This window comes from Marmota marmota, unplaced genomic scaffold (genome assembly GCF_001458135.2).
Source record: "Marmota marmota marmota unplaced genomic scaffold, marMar, whole genome shotgun sequence".
Lineage (NCBI taxonomy): Eukaryota > Metazoa > Chordata > Mammalia > Rodentia > Sciuridae > Marmota > Marmota marmota.
Window position 1 is genome coordinate 38,178,950 of NW_025999949.1, and position 15,506 is coordinate 38,194,455.

The following is a 15,506-nucleotide window of genomic DNA, read 5'->3' on the forward strand; positions in this document are numbered from 1 at the left end:
AAAGAACTGAAAGGTTAGGTTCACAAAACAGATTGTAGTTACGTGTTTATAGGTACTTTATTCTTATATACTATAAATGGGAACACTCAAGAATCCCTTAATGGAGGAATGGTTGAACAGCTCCATCCATATATCCATAACATGGAATGCTGCTGGGCAGTAAAAAGAATGAATTACGGATACATGCAACAACATGGGTGACTCTCCAATACATTCAGTAAAAAACACCAGATTGAAATGGCTCCACAGGATGAGATTCTGGGAATGGTGAAGCCATGGCAACAGAAAACAAAGCAGGGTATGCAGGAGTTAGGGCTTCCCGTTTGGGCATGGAGAGCTGTGGGTGCTGAGGCAGGTTGTATGCTTGATTGTGGTGACTGCACACCATGTGACTCTGAAACCCACAGAGCTGTATGCTAAAGAGTGAATATTATTGTATGTAAACTGTACTCAAGAAGGTTGGCCTTTGGGGTTGGGGTGTAGCTCAGTGGTAGGTCACTTGCCTATATGCACAAGGCCCTGGGCTCTATCCCTAGCACTTCAAAACACGCAAACAAAGAAAAACAAAAATAACAACAAGCCTGGTTGTTTCTTGGTGTGTCTTAACTGCAGTTATTTCCTCTCCTATTTTCTTCGAGCATTGTGAGGATTTTCTTTCCTTTTTGCAGCTCTTGAGAATGGGGCTTCACGGCAGCCTGGCCTCATTGGCCCCGAGGCCTCTGCTCAATTGCAGATCTCAGAACTGAAAACACATCAATCTTCACTCTACAAATGCCCAAACTGGGCTCCAAGGGAGGAAGGACACCCTGCCTGCAGGCTGGTAAGGGAAGGCTCACCCTGCCCAGCGGTACTGGAACTGGGTATTCCCAATAACAAGCTGAGCTCAGGCAGGAGGGAGACACAAGGTAGTGACACCTTGGGGCTGGAGCCAGTGGCTCACTATTGGTGCTCCCCCTCCTCTCAGTGTCTGAAGGTAGTGCGACAGGGGTCACCCTGAGCACAACAATAACCTCTATACAACAGTATTTTCCAGATTGAATTCTCTCATGTTTACTTTCAAATTTAATGACTTTAATAGTCATCCAACCTGTTTATTTTGATTTGCTGGTAATATGTAAACCCTCTTATTTAACTTTCATTTTGCTAGCCTATCCAACGTAAAATGAACAATTGCTAAACTGTTTCCTAATTTTATAACTTAAAAATGTCTTTCTTGGAAAATCTTTTTGATATGAATAAAATATCTTTCAGAGCCATCATTTAGAGGGGGCTTCTCTCCAACATGAGCTACCTGATGTTGAGTAAGGTCTGAACCCTCGCTGACAGCCTTTCCACATTCTTGACATTTATATGGTTTCTCCCCAGCGTGGCGGCTTCTCTGGTACTCAACGGGTTGTGGGGTAGGGCTGAAAGTCTTCCCACATTCACTGCACCCCAGGGATTTCTCACCAGTGTGGATTGTCCAGTGCAGAATGAGGTCTGCACCATGGCTGAAGGCTCTGCCACGTCGCTCTCCAGTGGGCATCAGGCTGGGGCCACCCTTTCTACGCTGGCGAGGATTATCTCCCGTGTGAATGTGCTGATGCTGTGTGAGGGTTGACCTCCGGCTAAAGGCCTTCCCACAGGCCCGGCACTCGTAGGGCTTCTCGCCAGTGTGGACACGCTGGTGCAGGGTGAGTTGGGAGCTCTGGCTGAAGGCTTTCCCACACTCAGAGCACTGATATGGCTTCTCCCCTGTGTGCACTCTGCGATGCTGCACCAGAGTGGAACTCCGGCTGAAGGCCCTGCCACACTCACCACACACATAAGGCTTCTCTCCAGTGTGAATCCGTGTATGTTCAGTAAGGTGAGAATTGAAACCAAAGGCCCGGCCACACTCCTGGCACACGTAGGGCTTTTCTCCAGTGTGGACCCTATGATGGAGGAAAAGGCTGGAGCTCTGGCTGAAGGCCTTGCCACACTGACTGCACTTGTGGGGCTTCTCCCCAGTGTGGATCCTCTGGTGCTGAATGAGGCTGGAGCTCCGGCTGAAGGCCTTGCCACACTGACTGCACTTGTGCGGCTTCTCCCCAGTGTGGATCCTCTGGTGCTGAGTTAACTGGGGGCTCTGGCTGAAGGCTTTGCCGCACTCCTCACACTTGTGAGGCTTCTCTCCTGTGTGAATGACGCGATGCTGAATGAGGCTGGAGCTTCGACTGAAGGCTTTCCCACATTCACTGCACCCAAAGGGTCTTTCTCCAGTGTGAATTCTCCGATGCAGAATGAGGTAGGAATTGAGCCCAAAAGTCTTCCCACATTCTTCACATTTAAACGGTTTGCTGCCAGTGTGGACTCGGCGGTGCAGGATGAGGCTCGCGCTGTGTGTGAAGGCTCGCCCACACCAACTGCACTCATAGGGCTTTTCCCCTGTGTGGCGCCTATGATGTCGACGGAGGTCTGAATTATATTTGAAGGTTTTGCTGCATATATCACATTTAAAGACTCTCTCTCCTGTTTTATTCCTTTGAAGTCTAACAACATTTTGGTTTGGATTTAAATGTCTATCAACATTTAAAGAACACTCCTGGACACTCTCTCTTGGAGGCTGCTCCCTACATAGGACAGATTCCTCTCTAAAAACTCTCTTGTGCAGATGGGGTTTCTTCAGACTCTGGCCAGCAGTGTTTCCCAGGCTCCCTTCTCCCTTCCCCGCCAGGTCCCAAGGATCCTGGAACACAGGTGTCTGTGAATTGGCCCTTGAGAATCTTCTTGATACAAATGCTGGGCTCTTCACATCTTCAGAACACTCCTGGTTTAAAATGGACAGTTCCTTCTCAGTCCCAGTATCAGAATCTGTTACACAAAACATAAAGGAATTACTAGAGGACACCACTGTTCAGCAACACTCTTACACAGATCCTTACTTGGAAGGCAGATGTTCCAGTAGCAGATGTGCTATGCATGACTCAGGAGCGCAAGAGGCAAAATGGCCAGTCACAGGATGAAAGCTCAGTCCACCAGGTACCACAGGAGGGAAACTCAAGCAAATTATGATTTTTTCACCTATCAAACTAGCAAATGAATCTGCCAACAGGCTGCTCCAGGTAAGGAACACAATAGAGAGAGCCTCTGGTCTCAGGAAGCTCACTGTATATTGAGGAAGAAAATCAAATACTTTTTTTTTTTTTTTAAATGAAATAACACAGAGGCTGGGATTGTGGCTCAGCGGTAGAGCGCTCGCCTAGCACTTGCGAGGCCCTGGGTGCGGTCCTCAGCACCACATAAAAATAAATAAAATAAAGGCATTTTGTTCAACTACAACTAAAAAAAAAATAATATTAAAAAAATGAAATAACATGGATAATGGAAACTATTGAAAATACAGAACCATCTCCTGCAGCCTATGTGGTCAGAAGATCCCAGGAGCATGCGTGGCTTCAGAGGGAGCAAGAGCCAATGGGTCAGCAGTTGCAGAAGGCAGGCCTGGGTGAGATGGAGAACCACCAAGTCCAGGAATGCAAGGAGCCTGCCACGGCTAGAGCAAGAAGGCGGGTGGAGGTTCCTGTGCTGCGTTGATTCCCACACAGAGAATTAAAGGAATAATTCCTGTCCTGTACTGTGGGATGGACTATAAATAAATAGAGCTTTTTAAAGGGAAAGTTGGTAACACATAGCAAAAGAATTAATATTACACACCCTTTGTTCCCAAAATTGTTCTTCAAGAGTCTATGCTAAGTCAACTGTCATTTGCACAAAGAAATGATTATTATGACCATCCCTGAAATGTTCTCCCTAATTATGGGGAAACAAGAAAGAATTCAAATATTCAAAAAACAGAGGACAGGGCTGGGTGTGGCACAGTGATAGAGCACTTGCCTGGCATGCAGGAGGCCCTAGGTTTATCTCCAGCACTGCAAAAAAAGAAAGAAAGAAAAAAAAGAGTATTGTTTAAGTCAGCGATAGACGAGTCATATAATGGAATACCTTTCTGACATTATAATTATATAATAGAATATATAGTTAAAGGAAAAGTCTATGACATAAACTGAAAAATCAGTTTCTAAAATAATACACACAGCATAAACCAACTTTAACTGAAAATACATATGGAAGATAAGTGCTATTTCTTCCTTAAATGTTTGGTATAAGCTGGCGAAACCATCTGGGCTTGGCATTTTCTCTGAGATGGGAATTTTATTTACTGAACCAATTTCTTTAATACTTAAAAGATCATGTATTAATGCTTTCTTGTGTCAACCTTGACAAATTGTGTTTTCTGGGCAAATTGTGTTTTATCTCCATATTAAAACTTCTTGGCATAAACGTGTTCAGATGCCTTTTTATTACAGCCTGTGGATCTGTATTGTGGCCCCTTTTTATTTTGGTCATCTGTCCCTTCTTTTGTTCTTGATCAGTTATGACCAGAAAATCATAATACATTGCTATTGAGTGAAATAAAGACCTGGGCAAGTGAATAGATATGGTATACTTATGGACTAGAATATTTAGATTACAAAGATATCCACTTCTCTTGAAATTGATTCAATGCAACCTCAATCAAAATCACAATTTTCTCATTTCACAAAGTGATTCTAAAAGTAAATGCCAAGGGTCATCACTGAGGCAGACGGTGAGGTGGGAACACTCTTGCTGTTGGATATAAAGACATAACTTTTTGTTATCATTGTTGTCTGCAACACTGGGGTAAAAGGCAGGGCCTCCTATATGCTAGGCAGGTGCTCTACCATAACACCCTCCCAAGGCTTTAAAAATCTACCGTGTTGCAGATTGCAAGTAAAGACAAATAGAGAACGGGAGAGAAAATTTCTAGATAGGGGTTTTTGCACACATGCATGTGATCTATGTGTGTACCTGAGAAGGTATCTACTCTTCTCACTTCAATGAGCAGGAGTCTCTCCATCTCCTTCTGGGCACCAGGGGGCAGATCAAGGTCTTGGGTTCCTCCCCCTAACTGGACTATGCTGAGGGCCCACTTTCTCCCACAGAGGACCAATTATGGCTAGCTGGAGTTGGAACCTACACGTTTATCCACTTTAAGCCAAACTTCTCTCTTCTTAAAATAGCTAATAGCTAGCTAGCTTCTTTCTTTACCTTCTTTCTTTTTTTCCTTCCTTCCTTCTGTTCTGGGGATGGAATCCAGGGTCTCACACATGATAGGCAAGTGTTCTGTCTCACCCCTTTTTAAAATTTTTATGTAAGATTTGTGTGTGTGTGTGTGTGTGTGTGCGCACGTACACTGAAGACTGAAACCAGGATTGCTCTACCACCAAGCTACATCCCCAACCATTTTTCATTTTTGAGATACCGTCTTGCTAAGCTGTCCAGGATGACCTTGAATTAGTGATCCTTCAGTTTCAGTCTCCTGAGAGTAATTACTGAGATTACAAGTGTGCGCCACCACACTCCTTAGACTTGAAGTTTTTTTTTTTTTTTTTTTAAATAAAATAATAGAATACATACAGCATGAGAAAATTTATACTTCTCTGTTTGGAAATCTCATTACTTAAAATACTATATTAAAATAAAGAAAATCTCTTGGAAATCTAAGTATATTTAAAAATGATTGCTTTTTTCCTAAAAATTCAAGCTAATGGCATTGTTACTAGGTACATATATATGAAAAACAGATATAGTACATTTTAATCTATAAGAATCAGACTGGATTTTTTTTTTTTAGGTACCAGGGATTGAACCCTAAGTCCATTAACCACTGAGCCACATCTATAGCCCATTTAATTTATTTTTTATTTGAAATAGGGTCTCAATACGTTGCTTAGGCCTCACTAAATTGCTGAGGCTGGCTTTGAACTTGTGATTCTCTTGCCTCAGCCTCTGGAGCAGCTGGGATTACAGGTGTGCATACCTGCACCCAGCAAAATTGTGTATATTTCTTAAACTGGGTTTAATAATAAAGCAACTCCTATCTAAATAGGGGTTCAGTGCACTAACATGAACTGTGAACATGGGCCATTACTAAAATGGGATAAAATCGTTTAAAAAAAAATGTACTCTTAAGCCAGGCACAGTAGTGCATGCCTGTAATCCAGCGGCTCAGGAGGCTGAGAATCAAAGCCAGCCTCAGCAACGATGAGGTGCTTAACAGCTCAGTAAGACCCTAAATAAGATACAAAATAGGGCTGTGGATGTGGCTCAGTGGTCAAGTGCCCCTGAGTTAAATCCCGGTTACCGCTCCCCAACCCAAAATGTACTATTATAGAGGAATCCAAACAATATTGCAAAATTCTGTAGACATAAACTTTGTCTATGTCATCTTTTTGAGGGCAACTTGAAGGTTGATATTATTAAAAAAATTTTTTTTCAGTACTGAGGACTGATCCCAGGGGTGCACTGACTACATTTTCAGCCCATTTTATTTTGGACAGGCTCTTGCTAAATGCCCAGGCAGGCCTCAAATCCAGTCCTCCTGCCCCTGACTCCTGAACCGCAGGGATTAGGGGTATCCATTACTGCAAAAGGCTTCCAAATGATATTTANTGGAACTTGTCTAATTATTATTTTTACTAGCGTATATATTCAGATTTCTGCTCTGCAAATTAGGAGATAACTGAAACCAGAAACTGATTATTTAAAAACTAGTACTATAGCTTTACAAAAAGACATTTGCCATGGCTTCCTCAGTTTTATAAATTGGTTAGCTTCTCATTGGGCAATTTTATACATTTTAACAGATTTCACTCTTCTTTGGTATGATTAAAATGTGGTAGAAGACAAATGAAGTGTTTTTCTGCCCTTTTAATCTTGTCTTCAAGCTACGTTTAAGCTTCTTTTCATTTTCAAAGCAGCTTAATAATGTGATTTGTTGTTATCAAGAGATTTAAAATTTTCTCATACTTTATAAATTTTGTGACCAAATAAGTACATTTATTTTCATAGTTCTAGGATTAACTTACTGCACACTAAATGAGCTCTTGGTCAAATTTAGAAATTATAAAACTATTGTAAATAGTTTTTTTTTTTTTACCAAATGATTTTTAATATATGTTATAGCTAGGATCTGGAATGCCCGCCAAAGGCCCATGTTGAAGTTAACCCCCAGATGGTGGTGCTATTGGCAGGGGGTTGAACCCTTACACAGAGGGACCTGGTGGGAGGCGGCAAGGGCTTTAGGGATCTGGCCCTTCCTCTTCTTTATGTCCCAGCTGCCAAAACTGCTCAAGACTTCTCTGCCACACACTTCCGCCTTAATGTGCTGTGCTGCCACAGGCCAAGGCAGCAGGGTCAGATAATGGTGAGTCAATAAATCTTTCCTCCGTTTAAGTTGATTTTCTTTGTCACAGAGACATAATGCTAACACAACTTCTCACTGTATCTTGCTAGCAATGCAGGTTTGTTTTTTGTCATTCTTAAATGATTCAAGGGTCTTCAGGTTATTTCAAAATAGATAATATTTATGCTCCTATTTATGTAAAGGCTTTAAAAATTAGAGCTGATGGGCTGAGGTTGTGGCTCAGCGGTAGAGCACTTGCCTCACATGTGTGAAGCACTGGGTTCAGTTTTCAGCACGGGACATAAATACGAATAAAATAAAGGTCCATCAACAACTAAAAAATTTGTTTAAAAATTAAAGGTCATCTCTAAAGTTCCCCATTATGAATATTAATTAGAATAACTACATGCCCTCTTCTCTGAAGGTGAGGCAATTACTCCTCAAACCGTACCAGTCCTCATCATGCTCCTTGGAAGATGGAAACCAATGAAAACCATCTTTTCCCTTCTAAGACCTCACTCACAACCCACCCAAGAGACTCAGGCACCAGTGCCTGTCCAGGGCCATCCCATCTGAGAAACTGCTAGCCCTGACAACCCTGCAGCATGGACTCCAGCAAGTGATACCACCCAGAAATGCACGCCGGGTCCCGGGGGACAGAGCCACCACTGAGCTGCAGTGTGTTGAGGACAAGGGCACCAACAGGCCAAAACAGTCCTAAAAGATGGTCTTCTTTGCACAAAGGGGTCTGTGACGTCTATCCCTGGGACAGATACCACAGCTAGGGTTCACTCAGTGGGCCCAGGAAGCTCTAACCACACAAAACTGCTTGCAAAACTAGCATGGCCAGGGCTGGAGATGTGGCTCAAGCGGTAGCGCGCTCGCCTGGCATGCGTGCGGCCCGGGTTCGATCCTCAGCACCACATACAAACAAAGATGTTGTGTCCGCCAAATACTAAAAAATAANTTTTTTTTTTTTTTTTTTTTTTTTTTTTGGCGGGGTGGTGGGGGGACCAGAGATTGAATTTAGGGGCACTCAGCCACTGAGCCACATCCCCAGCCCTATTTTGTATTTTATTTTTTTTTATTATTATTTTTTTAATATTTATTTTTTAGGTTTTTTTTGGAGGACACAACATCTTTGTTTGTATGTGGTGCTGAGGATCGAACCCGGGCCGCACGCATGCCAGGCGAGTGTGCTACCGCTTGAGCCACATCCCCAGCCCCCTTATTTTGTATTTTAGAGACAGAGTCTCATTGAGTTGCTTAGTGCCTCACCATTGCTGAGGCTAGCTTTGAACTTGTGATCCTTCTGCCTCAGCCTCGTGAGCTGCTGGGATTACAGGCCTGTACCACCATGCCCAGAGTGCTTCAGTATTAATTCTGATTTTGATCTTGTGCTGGAGATTGAACCCAGGGACACCGTCACTAAACTATACCCCTATGCCTTTTTTGAGACAGGGTCTAAGTTGCCCAGGCTGGACTCAAACTTGCAATTCCCCTGCCTCAGCCTCCTTAGTCACTGGGTTTACAAGCATGTGCCACCATACCCAGCTCCATTCTTTTACTCACATGAGTTCCTTGATGCCGGCATAACACGTTTTTAGCTAATAGCCTGTATTGGTGAGCTTTGTGTTATTATAACAAAATACCTGAGGCAATTAACTTATAAAGATAGCATTTTTATTTAGCTCGTGGTTCTGGAGGTTCTAGTCCAAGATCAGGCAGACCTCTTGCTTTGGCCCTCTGGTGAGGGCACCAGACGGAAATGGCAGAAGTGTGTGGCAGAGCCAACTGCTTACACCAGGAGCAAGGAAGCAGAGAGTACTGGCAGGGTCCCACAAGCCCCCACCTCCCAACTGTGCTACCCAGGGCACCAAACTTTTGACACAAGGCCCTCTGGAGTACATGGATCCACTGTAGCCCTGTCCAACCCAAGCTCTCCAACTACTCCCTCTGCTTCGTGGGGTCACAAGATCACTGCTTCAAGCCCCAACCCTACCAGCTGCCTGACTAAATGCACAAGAGGACTAAGCCATCAGCATGGAACTTCTCTCCGGTCCATGCTTCTGCCCATACCCTGGACCCTAATGGTAGATGCCCCAGGTCCCCACCCCTTGCCCTTCTTGCTGACTAGCCTGTATGGCCTTGGGGTATCCCCAGATCTATGAGAATAAAATTTCAATTCCTGACCCGTGTCTCACCTGCCAATGATGTGTGCTTTCCCAAAGAAAACCCCAGAATACGTGGTGCCTGGAGGAAGGCACAAGTACACCCTGAATCTTAACATGTGCTCAGGAAATCATGCATCAGGGTGGTACAAGTGTCAGAATGGATGAACCCACAGGGACACACCACCTGGAGTCCACAGCCACCACGGGGCTGCTCTTGTGTTGCAGTCCCTGGGTGCTGACAATGCATGCTGGATCCACCACTGCACTACCAGAGTCCGCCTGTCCCCAAGTCTCTCTGTGCACCCACCCCTCTTCCATTTCCTGGTACCCATTTGTATTTTTCTTGCGTCTACAGTTTCAACTTTGCAGGAGCGTCATTCTGGAATACACACGCAACCTTTCAAGCTGCCTCTTTCCCCTAGTCGTGCACACTAAGACTCCTTCACAGCTCCTCATAGCTTGGTAAGCTCACTTCTTTTTAGCCCCACATATCATCCCATTCCACTCATCTATTAAAGAATATCTTGGTTGCTTCCAACTTTTAGCAATTATGAATAAAGTGCTCATAAAATTTGTGTACAGGTTTTGTGTGAACATGAATTTTCAGTTCACTTTGGATAAACACCAAGACTGTGAATGTGATCTTGTGTGTGCACTTCTGTAAGATACTGGCCAGCATCTTCCGTGGCAGCCACAACACCGTGCATTTCAACAGCGATGAAGGCACATTCCGCTGTTCCCCATCCTCGCTGATACTGAGTGCTGTCAACTTCCTGGATGTGCCATTCTAAAAAAGCATGCAGTGGCATCTCACTGTGGCTCTAATTTGCATTCTAGTGACACAACAAGCAGCATCTTTACACAGGCCTGCCATCTGTGTGTCTTTGGCCAGGTGTCTGTTCAGGCCTTTTGTCTTTTTTTTTTTTTTTTTTTAGTTGTAGATGGACACATCTCTTGAGTCTGAAAATTCTTACTGTCTTTTGTGAAAGTTTTTGGTTTTGGTAGTGGTGATTGAACCCAGGAATGCTCTACAACTGACCTTCATCCTCAGCCTTTTTTTTTTTTTTAATATCTTTTAGTTGTAGATGGACACAATACATTTGTTTATTTATCTTTATGTGGTGCTGAGGAGAGAACCCAGGGCCTCATACATGCTAGGTGAGTGCTCTACCACTGAGCCACAACCCCAGCCCCTCCTCAGACTTTTTTGAGATAGTGTCTTGCTAACTTACACAGGCTGACCTCGAATTTGTGATCTTTCTGCCTCAGCCTCATGAGTTGCTGGGATTACAGATGTGCATCACCATACCCAACTGCATTAGTTTTTAATCTTAATGAAATCTAGCTTATCAATCATTTACTTTATGGATCATGCTTTTGATGTCACATTCCCAAACTTACTATAGAACCCAAGCTCAAATCTACATTTTCTCTTATCATCTAGAAGTTTTATATTTAGGGCTATGAAGTCTGCTATGGACTGAACTGTGACCTTCAGCTTATTTAAAGTCTTAACTTTCAATGGCATTTGGAGATGAGGCCTTTGAAAGGTAACTGGGAGTGGGGCCCCATTAGTGGATTAGTGCCCTTTTAACAGAGACCAGAAGACTTCTTTTCTCTACCAGATGAGGACACAGTGAGAAGATAATCATCTGTGAGATAGCAAGAGAATCCTCACCAAAAACTGACAAACTGACAGACTTCCAACCTCCAGAACTGTGAGAAAATGAATTTCTGTTTAAGCACTCAGTTTATAGCATTTTGTTACAGCTGCAGACTAAGTATGAGCAGACTACGACTTGCTGAACCCATTTTGTCCCAGTATTCCAGATGTGGAATACCAATAAACACTTAGATGGAATTATAAAATTATGTAATATATAACATTAAGATTAATATAACTATGTGTAAAGTCTAGATTATGATTTCCAACCTATTTCAATGAACCTGTTTTAATTTCATTGACACCATCACAGAACTAAAACCTTGGGACTTTTTTTTTTTTTTTAAATGATCACTTTATTTTTTATGTGGTGCTAAGGATCAAACCCAGTACCTTGTGCATGCTAAGTGAGTGCTCTATCACTGAGTCCTAGCCCCAGCCCCAGCCCTAAAACTTGGGACTTAATGGGTCTTTTGTGTGTGGTACTGGGATTTAACTCAAGGATGCTCTACCACTAAATACACCCCAGACCTTTATTTTTGAGACAGGATCCAAGTGAACTTGCAATCCTCCTGCCTCAGCGTCCTCAATGCTGGGATCATGGTGCGCCTCTGGTAGAGGGCATCTACATTCGTTTTCTTCGCATGCGATCATCTGATAACTACAGGCTCTCTATTTTGCTTTAATAGTCTGTGTCTACTTCTTCAGCAGTACCACACTGCCCTGATAACTGTAGCTGTACAGTGAACCTTGCAATCAGATGGTATGAGTCCAATTTTGATTTTGTGCCTTTCCTTCAATACTGAGTTAGTTATTCTAGGTCTCTTACCTTGCCATATAAACCTCAGAGTCATTTTTTTAAAATATTTTTTTTAGTTGTAGTTGGACACAATACCTTTATTTATTCATTTTTATGTGGTGCTGAGGATCGAACCCAGCGCCTTGCACATGCTAGGCGAGTGCCCTACCACTGAGCCACAACCCCAGCCCCCCAGAGTAAGTTTTTTGACATCCACAAAATAACCTACTGAGATTTTAATTGGAATTATGTTGAATTTATAGATCAAGTTGGGAAAAGTGACTTTTTTCTTTTTTCATCTTTTTTTTTTTTTTTCGCAGTTACTGGGGACTAAACCCAGTCTTGGGCATGCTAGGCAAGCGCTCTATCACTTAACTACATCCAGAGCCTTTTTGAGAAGCTTCTTACTAGCTGGCCAGATTGTTGGCTTCCAACTTGCGATCCTTCTGCCTCAGTCTCCTGAGTAGCTGGGATTCCAGGTGTGGGCCACTGTAATGACTAACATCTTGACAATATTGAGTCTTCCTATCCATAGATGGCCTATCACCTAGACAATGGTGTCATCTGTAAACAGTTATATTTCTTCATTCCCAATATGTAATAGCCTTTATTTCCTTTTCTTGCTTTATTCCATTAGCTACAGCTTCCTGTACGGTGTTGAAAAGCAGTGGTAAAAGGAGTCGTTCTGGCCTTGTTCCTGATCTTAGAGGAAAAGCTTCAAGTTTTTTCCCATTAAAAATTTTTGTAGGTATTTTTTTAAACCAAGTTGAGGAATCTCCCCTCTATACCCAAACCTTCTGAGTTTTTATCATGAATGTTGAATTTTGTCAAATGCTTTTTCTGTATCTATTGATATGACCATGTGATCTTTCTTCTTAAGTGTGAACTACATTGATGTTTCAATGTTGAACTAGTTGTGCATACCTAAGATAAACTTCACTTAGTCATGGTATAGTTCTTTTTATACATTACTGAATCTGATTTGTTAATATTTTGTTGATAACTTTTACATCCATATTCATATTTGTCCACTGTTTTATTTTCTTGTAGTGTCTTTGATTTTGCTCGTATGATAATGCTGACATCATAGAATGAGCCAGGAAGTATTTATATCCTCTGGAAAAGAGGAGAAAAATAGCATAATTTCATACTTAAATGGGTCAGAATTCACAAATGAACCCATTTGAGCCAGGGAACTGTTTTGGAAGGTTAATTGTTAACTCAATTTCTTTAATACACATAGACCTATTCAGATTGTCTACTTATTGTTGAGTGAGTTTGGAGAGATTGATTTTCCAAGGAATTAGTTCAATTCATCTAAGTTATCCAATTTGTGAGCAAAGTGCTGTTTATAATATCCTTTCGACCTCTCCATGTCACAAGAACTATTCATTTCTGATATCAGTGATTTGTGTTCTCTGTCCTTCTTGATCTAGATAGATGCTTATCAACTTTATTGATCGCTTCAAAGAACCAACTCCTGGTTTTATTGATTTTTCTCTACTGATTTCATGTTTGTTTTTTTTTTTTTTAATATTTTTTAGGTGGAGATGGGCACAACACAATGCCTTTATTTTTATGTGGTGCTCAGGATCGAACCTGCGTCCCCCCTGTGCTAGGCGAGCGCTCTACACTGAGCCAAAATCCCCAGCCCAGATTTCCTGTTTTCATTTTCACATTTATTATTTCTTTTCTTCTGTTCACTCTGGATTTAATTTTCTCTTCTTTTCTCTAGTTTCCTGAGGTAGAAGCTTAGAATATTGACTTTTTTTTTTTTTAATACCAGGGATTGAACCCAGGGGTACTCAATCACTGAGCCACATTCCCAGCCCTTTTTTATATTTTATTTAGAGTCAGGGTCTCATGAGTTGCTTTAGGCCTTGCTAAATTGCTGAGGCTGGCTTTGAACTCACAATCCTCTTGCCTCAGCCTCCCAAGATGCTGGGATTACAGGTATGCACCACCATGGCTAGGACTTTAAGATCTTCTTTTCAATAAATACATTCACTGACCTGAATTTCTCATCATGTTTTCACTCTAGTCCACAGAATTTGCTAGGTGATATTATCTTCATTTAATTCAAAATATTTAAAAATTTCTTCAGAGTTCTTCTTTGACTCACACATTATTTAGAAGTATGCTGTGTAGCAGAGCATATAATCCTATAATCCCTGTGACATGAGAGGCTGAGGTAAGAGGACCCCAAGTTCAAGACCAGCCTGGGCAACTAAGTGTTGTCTCAAGATTAAAAAAATAAATAAAAAAGGCTGGGGAACACCTGGGGCTCAACCCCCTGTACTGGGGTGGGAGGAAAAAAGCATGCTTTTTATACTTCAAAATTTCAGAATTTTCTACCTATATTTTTGTTATTAATTTCTAGTTTTAATATCACTGTGGTCTGACAGCACATGTTGTACATTTTCTTTCAGTATTAGGGATTGAACCCAGCCTTTCAGTACTAGGGATTAAACCCATTGATCCACATCCCAGTTTTTGAGATTTGTGATCTTCCTACATCAGCTTCCTGAGTAGCTGGGATTACAGGCATGTGCCACCACATCTGGCAGTCTATCCTTTTAAACACATCAAAGTGTGCTCAGGCATAGAATATGGTCTGTCTTGGTGAACATTCCAAGTGAACTTCAGAAGACTATAATCCGGGCTGGCAGTGTAGTACAGGGGTAGAGCACTTGGTCAGTATGCAAAAAGCCTTGGGTTTGATCACCAGCACCATAAAAACAGAACAAACCTGCTGTTGTTAAATGAAGGAGTCTGTGGATGTCTATCCCAGTGATGAATGGTAATGAGCTCAGTTGTGTCTGCAGATGGATCTGTCCATTGTAGATAGAGACAATAGCTGGAGTCTCCAACTATAGTACTAGACTCATTTCTTTCTCCTAGCAGGCCTATCAGATTTTGCCTTTTGTTTTCTGTTGCTGCTGTTAGGTGCATCAGGAATTGTTGTCTTTTTGATGTATAAAGCCCTTACCATTATGCATTATTCCTCTCTTCCTGGTGCCTTTCCTTGCTCAGAAGTCTGTTGTGACTGAAAATAATGTAAACATTCCCTCTTTCTTTTGATTCGTATTAGCATCTTTTTCCATGTCTTTACTTTTAAGCTATATGCATTTTTATGTTTATAAGAGGTTTCTTGTAGAAGACATAGTCAGGTCTTGCTTCTGACCCACTCGGATGGTCTCTATCATCTACTGATCAATGAAGGTTATTTTTGTCCTTAAAAACACAAAAAACAAAACAAAACAAACAAACAAACAAAAAAACAAAAAACAACAAGACAGGGTCTCACTATGTTGCCCAGCCTGGCCTTGAACTCCTGGGCTCAAGCAATTTCCTTGCCTTAGCCCAAGCAGTGGGAACTACAAGTGTGGGCCACCACACCTGGCTGACCACTGACATTTAAAATGACTGTTGAGTTGGGCACAATGGCACACACCTGTAATCCCAGAAGCTCGGGAGGCTGAGGCAGGAGGATGGAGAGTTCCCAGCCTCTGCAAAAGCAAGGTACTAGGCAACTCGGTGACATCTTGTCTCTAAATAAAATACAAAATAGGGCTGGGGATGTGGCCCAGCGCCTTTGAGTTAAATCCCTGATACCCCCGCAAAAAAAAAAAAAAAAAAAAA

General features: G+C 42.2%; 1 protein-coding gene across 4 annotated transcripts in view; it reads right to left on the reverse strand.

Annotated features, from left to right (window-relative positions):
- Positions 1-38: 38 nt before the first annotated feature.
- The window catches only part of Znf251 (zinc finger protein 251), a 27,604-nt gene continuing 12,136 nt past the window's right edge, over positions 39-15,506 (reverse strand). For all 4 annotated transcript variants that reach the window (XM_048802390.1, XM_015486677.2, XM_015486678.2 and 1 more), the window contains exon 4: positions 39-2,832. In XM_048802390.1, the coding sequence (XP_048658347.1) occupies positions 1,199-2,832 (1,634 nt within the window). In that variant the 3' untranslated portion in view covers positions 39-1,198. The remainder of the gene's footprint in view (positions 2,833-15,506) is intronic.